An 8175-nucleotide genomic window follows, 5' to 3' on the forward strand; every position below is an offset into this window, starting at 1 on the left:
CCCACAAACCGCAAATTCCCTATTTCGCCATTATCACGGATCTCTTCCCCTCCTGCTCTCTCTCTCTCTCTTGCTCCTTATCGCCACCTGATGGATCTTGCCGTTTCAAAGCTGCCGAGTGGCGGGATCCAACGAGCACACTGGCAAGCTCTAGGAGCTTCCGGGGAAGGGAGGAGGGATGGAGAGAGGAGAAAAGGGACGGGTCCAATAGGCTCACCTCGAAATTGGGGATGCCATCAAAATTGACTCTAAAAGTGCCATTTCACATGGGCGGCCATCTAAAAGGTTGAAGAGGATTGACTTACTTAAGAGTGTTGGTTCCAACTACCCAATTGGCAAAATAGATCATCCGTTGCAGGACCCTTTCACAAGAAAGATCGGTAGTACAATGCTCTCATGAGGAATACAAGTAGAAAATTCATAGATAGGCATGGAGTCCAACACGACCTTGTGGTGGAATTTGCCCTCCGCAAACTTTTCACTCGGAAAAATGATAGAGATCTTGATGCAGAACAGGAGATCATCGCTGATTTTTCGAATGAGATGAAGGTTCAAAAGACTCCGGAAGCGCATGACAGTCCAAGGGAATCTGGAAGAGGATGAGGCTGAATAATTTTTATTTCTGTTAGCTGAATATTTGCGGAATATTTTCTGTTTCTGTTTTAGAGTTCCTATTTAGTTTCTGTTTCTTAGTTTGTTCCAGCTTCCTATTTCAGAGTTCTACTTTAGCTAGGACTCTAATTCAGCAGGGTTTTTCTGTAAACCCTGTTAATAATGTTTAGGGTATGGAGTGGCCTATAAAAGGGCTGTCACGTTTTAGGGAGGCATTCAGCCGTCAATAAAAAAAAATCTGTTTCAGAGAGTCTCTGAAAACTCTGAGTTTCTGAATTTTCCTGGTTCAACGTTGGTTGAATCCAATCTTCAACGCTTTCACTGCGTCAATTGGTATCAGAGCAAGGATTTGCCTAGCTTGATGGCCAATAACGGAGGCGAAGGAAGCAATCCCAGCGACGTTGCTCGTGGGCAAGAGGCTATATGGGCGGCGATTGAGGAACAGAGACAGTTCATGGCGGAACAACGTCGGCAGATGGTGGAAATCCATGAGTTGCTCGCCGGCATGGGACTCAACGCCAACCGCAACCGAAACACCCATGGATTAGGAGTCGGAGGTTTCGCCTGAGTCCAGCAGGGTGGTAGGCATGAGGGGCGCGATGTGGAGCGCAATACCCGCTTCCATCAACGGCGTCCATATGAGGAAGACGAATCTGATGAAGAAGAAGAAGTCTGCGAGCATGGCCAGCAGGGTGGACGGTACAGAAGATATGACGAGTACAGATTGAAAGCGGATATTCCTACTTTCAATGGGAATATGCATATTGAAGAATTTCTTGATTGGGTGTCTGAAGTGGAGAGGTTTTTTGAGATGATGGAAGTACCTGAGGGGCGTATGGTGAAGCTCGTGGCTTTCAGAATGAAAGGCGGCGCAGCTGTTTGGTGGGATACCCTGCAGAGAAACAGGCACCGCCAAGGAAAGGCACTAGTTCGTACTTGGAGGAAGATGAAACAATTGCTTATGGAAAGATTTTTGCCACCTGACTATGAACAGTACTTATTTCAGATGTATCAGAACTGTGCCCAAGGAAGTAAGTCTGTATTTGATTACACCGCTGAATTTTTCAGACTTTCTGCATGGAATAATCTGAATGAAATTGAGCCACAGCGAGTAGCAAAATATTTGAATGGTTTGAGGCCCAAAATTCATGAGAAGATTGGGCTGCAGGTGCTGTGGTCTGTAGAAGAAGCTCATAACATGGCGTTGAAAGCGGAACTGCTAGAAAAAACAGGGGGAAGACCTGAATATTCATTTAGAAGTAATGTTGATGCTGGTAACGTTTCGGGAAAGGGAAGAGTGTCGCAGCTTTCAAACCCAAACCAGTCTGACCATGTTGGTGCATGGAGCAAGGATGGCAATAGCAGCGTAGGCGCCAAGGAGAGACAACTAGCAGGATCTAGCAGCAAGGAACCACCCAAGAATTCAAATCCATATGCTAGAGCCACGTCGGTGAAGTGTTACAGGTGCGGTAAGCCTGGGCACCGTTCTAACGAGTGTCCAGCGAGAAAGCCCGTGAACTTGATTGAACCCGAAGAAGAGTCCGAGGAAGAAGAAGAGCAGCTAGTCTATGACAATGGTGTGTATGAGGTTGGGAAAGAAACTCAAGGGGAACGAATTAACTTAGTTCCATAGCGACACGACATTTTTCAGTCTTTATGCACCATCAACAAGAAGATTTGTAACCTTATTATTGATAACGGCAGTTGTGATAACTTTGTGGCAAAGAGGTTAGTGGATCACTTGAGACTGGCAACTGAAGCACACCCTTCGCCTTATTTTATTGGTTGGGTGAAGAAGGGTCCAAAGGTTAAAGTGACTGAAGTTTGTAAGGTGCCTATCTCGATTGGAAAGCATTATAAAGATGAAGTTGTCTGTGACGTGATCGACATGGATGCCAGTCATGTGTTGTTGGGAAGGCCCTGGCAATATGATGTAGATGCAACTTATAAAGCTAGAGATAATGTATATTTGTTTACCTGGGAGGGCCATAACATTGCTATAGTCCCTACAAAAGAGTCTAACAAAATTTCCAAAGCCGCTGGGATGGAAGGGAAATCTTTCCTAACTCTGTCCAGATCTGAAAACGACTTTGAGGCGGCAGCAAAGGGGTCCCAGGAGGTTCACGTGGTAGTGGTCAAAGCTTTGGTTGTAAATTCAGAAAAGGAAGAAGGGAAGGAAGTGCCCCGAGAAGTTCAACAGTTACTCGAAGAGTTTAAGGAGTTCGTAGCTGAAGATTTACCCAATCAATTGCCACCTATGAGGGATATTCAACATCACATAGATTTGATACCTGGAGCAAGTCTGCCAAACCTCCCTCATTACCGCATGAGCCCAAAGGAAGGTGAAGTTTTAAGGGAAAAGATAGAGGAGTTACTGAGGAAAGGATTTATTCGAGAAAGCATGAGTCCTTGTGCTGTTCCGGCCTTACTAACACTAAAGAAGGATGGAAGTTGGCGGATGTGTGTGGACAGCCGATCCATAAACAAAATCACAGTAAGGTACAGGTTTCCCATACCTCGCTTGGATGATATGTTGGATATGTTGGCAGGATCTAAAGTGTTCTCCAAAATCGACTTAAGGAGCGGGTATCATCAAATCAGAATTCGGCCTGGCGATGAATGGAAGACCGCTTTTAAAACTAAGGAAGGGTTGTACGAGTGGCTAGTTATGCCTTTTGGGTTGTCCAACGCACCGAGCACCTTCATGCGGTTGATGAATCAGGTACTGAAGCCTTTCATTGGACGGTTTGTTGTCGTCTATTTCGATGATATCTTGATTTATAGCAAAGATGAATTAGAACATTTGACCCACTTGAGTGAAGTATTGGAGGTGCTGGGAAAAAACAAGCTATTCATTAATTTGAAGAAGTGCCATTTCCTAACAAGCAGGTTGCTGTTTTTGGGCTATGTGGTGCGTTTTGATGGTATTCATGTTGATGAAGAAAAGGTGAAGGCCATCCGCGAATGGCCTACTCCAAAGACAGTGACTGAGGTACGTAGCTTTCACGGGTTAGCAACCTTCTACAGGAGGTTTATCAGAAATTTCAGCACTATTGTTGCACCGATTACTGAATGTCTGAAGAGGGGGAAGTTTAACTGGGGAGAAGAAGCAGAAAATAGTTTTTCTTTGATTAAAGAGAAATTATGCAGTGCACCTGTGTTGGCTTTGCCGAGTTTTGACAAACTCTTCGAAGTAGAATGTGATGCTTGTGGAGTGGGGATTGGGGCTGTTCTGTCCCAGGATGGGAGGCCTGTTGCATTTTTTAGTGAAAAACTTAGTGATGCCAGGCGGAAGTGGTCCACATATGATCAAGAGTTTTATGCAGTTGTAAGAGCCTTGAAGCACTGGGAGCATTACTTGGTACAGAGGGAATTTATCCTGTATACCGATCACCAAGCATTGAAGTTTTTGAATAGCCAGAAGCATCTGAGCAACATGCATGTTCGGTGGTCAACATATTTGCAGAAGTTCCCTTTCGTCATTCGGCATAAATCAGGAGCTTTAAACCAGGTGGCTGATGCATTGAGCCGTAGGGCAGCGTTGTTGGTGACCGTGAGTCAAGAGGTTGTTGGATTCGAATGTCTGAAGGAACTATATGCAGAAGATGAAGACTTTAAGGACGTATGGGCGGCATGCTTAGCGAAGCCACCTACAGGTGATTTTCATGTTTATGAGGGATATTTATTTAAGGAAAATCGCCTGTGTATCCCTAGAGTCTCCTTGAGAGAGAAACTTATTCGAGACTTGCATGGAGGTGGTCTCAGCGGCCATTTGGGAAGAGATAAGACCGTGGCACTCCTAGAAGAGAGGTACTTCGGCCCCAACTGAAGAGGGATGTGGGAAATCTAGTGAGAAAGTGCTATGTTTGTCAAACAACAAAGGGGCAAGCACAAAATACAAGTCTCTACACTCCCTTACCTATTCCTAATGATATTTGGGAAGATCTATCTATGGATTTTGTACTTGGACTTCCCGTACACAGCGAGGGGTCGACTCTGTGTTTGTGGTGGTCGACAGGTTCTCGAAGATGGCCCATTTCATCCCTTGCAAGAAGACATCCGATGCCTCCCATATTGCGACATTGTTCTTCCGAGAGATTGTTCGGTTACATGGAGTTCCACTATCTATTACTTCTGATAGGGACTCAAAATTTTTAAGCCATTTTTGGATTACTCTATGGAAGATGTTTGACACCTCCTTGAAATTCAGCAGCACAGCACACCCTCAAACGGACGGCCAAACGGAGGTGGTGAACAGAACACTTGGAAATTTAATTCGCAGCATCTGGGGGGATAAACCAAAACAGTGGGATCATCCTCTATCTCAAGCTGAATTTGCATACAACAATGCCGTTCATAGTGCTACCGGCAGATCCCCTTTCTCACTGGTTTACTTGAAACAGCCCAGACATGCTATTGATCTAGTACGCCTGCCCAAAAATCTGATACGGAATATGGCAGCGGAGAATATGGCGGATCAGGTGTTAGCATCCCTCATATGCCATGAAAATTTTGAAATAATTTTCAGATTGCAGCGGAAAAACATATGCGGGATCCGTTCATCGCATGAACGTATTTTAAAACCTTTCGTTTGTAGATAGATTAGAATTAAATTATTTTAAACCATTTTAAATCATTAAGAAGATCAGATCTTCACCTTGTGCGGGTAGATGGTCTCCGCAAATCTGATTTACGTGGATTTGTAGAAGGTTCGATGGAAGCCGCACACGCGTCCGGCCTCTACAGGTATCCACACGAGGTAGTGAGTCGATCGAAGCCTTTGGATCTCCTCGGGGTGCTAGCTCCCTTGCAGAGAAGGCTAATGATGGCTGATATCCTCTCCTTTGAATCAACCTTTGATTGCCTTGAGAGGAAGAAGAAGAAGGGGAAATCTAGGAAGAGGAAACAAAGCTCTTTGCAGCCTTTTCTTTTTCTCCTGCGCTGGACCCAAGAAAGAGGAAGAAGAAGGCCACGCCACCCTTTCTTTTTCTCCCTTTTCTCTTGCAGCTGAAAGGAGGAAGAAGATGGGAGGTTGCTGCCGTGATCCCTCAAAAAGAACCATAGAGAGGAGGGGCCGTACCCCTCCTCCTTTTCATTTCGTTTGGGATAAGGATGAGCTCCTATTTTTAAGGAGCTCATCTTTATCCTTATAATTAGGCAGCAAGGAGGGGCTTACGCCCCTCCTTTTTCCTTCCACGTACTTCCCAAAGGGAGGGGCGTGGGCCCCTCCCTCTAGTCCATTTAAATCAGCCCCCACTTAATCAAATTAAGTGGGGAGGATTGGGTTCAATACTTGGGTTCAATTCTATTCCAAATAGAATTAGGTGCATGCATTTCCTTTTATTCCAAATCCTAATCCAATTAGGATTTAATTGAACCATGACTCTATTGAACTCTTCAATCCTAATCCAATTAGGAGTCATGAAATTAATTAGATTAAATTTAAAATTAATTAGGACTTAAGAAAATCCTAATCTAATCAGGACTTGTTCAAATTTCAGCCCTAAGACAATTAGGACTTTAGAAATCCTATTCTAAGTAGGACTCTAATTCAATTTGAAATCCTAATCCAATTAGGACTTCATGAATCCCACTCCAAGTAGGACTCATGATCAAGTTCAATTAATTAAATCCAATTAATTAAATTAAATTGCAATCCGATTGCAATTATTCCTTCTTCCAACCACTAACTCTTAGCGGGTTATCCATTTATCAATCTAATTGATTATTTGTGAATCCTAATCACATTCAACCATCAGATCGGTCATTACCTCTAATGTGTGTGACCCCATAGGTTCTATTCTGACTGGTAGTGAGATATATTGCGATCTCTATCACAATATCATTGAAAACTCATTTCAATGGGTTGAAACAATTTTAACTCAACTCATCAGGGTTTATCGACCATCAAGATGATCCCTGTGAGTCTCACCATCCACCAGTGACACCTAGCAGTATGTAGTGGCCACCCAGCAGAATAGAATGATGAACCTCTAGGTGCAGTTATCGTATGATACAGTCCTTCTATCGTGGATCCCTATAGACCGGAGGTCATGGATAACTCGTCAAACCCCGTCGTCTGTCATATGTCTAGATTTATTCGACTTGAGTTCGATAGTGGAAAACTCTTTCTCCATTGTATATTATTGCCCTGGCCAAGGTCTTAGAACTCTGTCTAATAAATCACATAGGATCACTCCTCTTCTATCAAGGTCGATAGATTCCATGTAAGTGCATACCCTACTCCTACAATGAACCTACTGCAGCCAATCTACACAACAAGGACCCATATGACTAGAGACTATGTATATGTGCAGTCAAACTACAATAACCTCACTGTGAGTAGCCGAAGCACCGCAGGTCAAAGGACCAGTCACACTACTGCAACATCAAGTAAGTCACTGACGAGTGGATAGACATCTAAGTGACTTCTTGTCTTGGTCACGCTCAGTACCCTTGTTCTCTAACAAGCACCTGCACTCTCACTTCAGTGTTCCTACACTGTGGACTCGAGTCTCGTCCATCCATAAGGAAAGCGATCTGTGCACTGATCGGATCGATCACCGTCCTCGTGATGATCCATTGATCATGAGCATTTAGAAATTAATCACCAATGATACATGGCTCAAATTCTCAACTCTTGAGAATATGTATCATCATCTTATTAATTTCTTGGACGATTCATAGACACATAAACAATATGAATGAAAAGATGCCCATTTATTATTCAATAATAATAAAGTCAAGTACAAATTTATGTCCCAGAGAAAATAATGTGTCTGCCAGATTGGCTTCTAGGGCATACATCTAACATCAGGTCCAATCTGTTCAAGCAGAAGTTAAGCAAAGATTGGAGGAGACTAACGCTAAATATAAGGCAGCTGCAGACAAGCATCGTCGGCATAAAGAGTTCCAAGAAGGGGATATGGTGATGGTGTTCTTACGTAAAAAGAGATTTCCAACTGGCACTTACAACAAGCTCAAACCGAAGAAATATGGTCCCTAAAAAGTGTTGAAGAAGATCAGCAACAACGCCTATGTCATTGATCTACCTCATGATATGGAAATTTCGAAAACTTTTAATGTTTCAGATCTGTATGAATATCACTGTCAAGGGGCACCCCTGTGTCCAGACATTAACTCGAGGGCAAGTTGCTCTCAAGTGGAGGGGACTGATGCAGAACAGGAGATCATCGCTGATTGTTCGAATGAGATGAAGGTTCAAAAGACTCCGGAAGCGCATGACAGTCCAAGGGAATCTGGAAGAGGATGAGGCTGAATAATTTTTATTTCTGTTAGCTGAATATTTTCTGTTTCTATTTTAGAGTTCCTATTTAGTTTCTGTTTCTTAGTTTGTTCCAACTTCCTATTTCAGAGTTCTACTTTAGCTAGGACACTAATTCAGCAGTGTATTTCTGTAAACCCTGTTAATAATGTTTAGGGTATGGAGTGGCCTATAAAAGGGCTGTCACGTTTTAGGGAGGCATTCAGCCGTCAATAAAAAAAAATCTGTTTCAGAGAGTCTCTGAAAACTCTGAGTTTCTGAATTTTCCTGGTTCAACG

General features: G+C 43.4%; 1 protein-coding gene across 1 annotated transcript; it reads left to right on the forward strand.

Moving 5' to 3' along the window:
* The first annotated feature begins 396 nt into the window (after positions 1 to 396).
* Positions 397 to 4686, forward strand: LOC113461736. The gene is made up of 4 exons (XM_039120668.1): positions 397 to 549; positions 953 to 1090; positions 1190 to 2200; positions 2246 to 4686. The coding sequence occupies exons 1-4, from the start codon at positions 397 to 399 to the stop codon at positions 4439 to 4441; spliced, it is 3498 nt and encodes a 1165-aa protein (XP_038976596.1). The 3' UTR covers positions 4442 to 4686.
* The last annotated feature ends 3489 nt before the right edge of the window (positions 4687 to 8175 follow it).

The sequence above is a fragment of the Phoenix dactylifera genome, unplaced genomic scaffold (genome assembly GCF_009389715.1).
Source record: "Phoenix dactylifera cultivar Barhee BC4 unplaced genomic scaffold, palm_55x_up_171113_PBpolish2nd_filt_p 000851F, whole genome shotgun sequence".
NCBI classification, from domain to species: domain Eukaryota; kingdom Viridiplantae; phylum Streptophyta; class Magnoliopsida; order Arecales; family Arecaceae; genus Phoenix; species Phoenix dactylifera.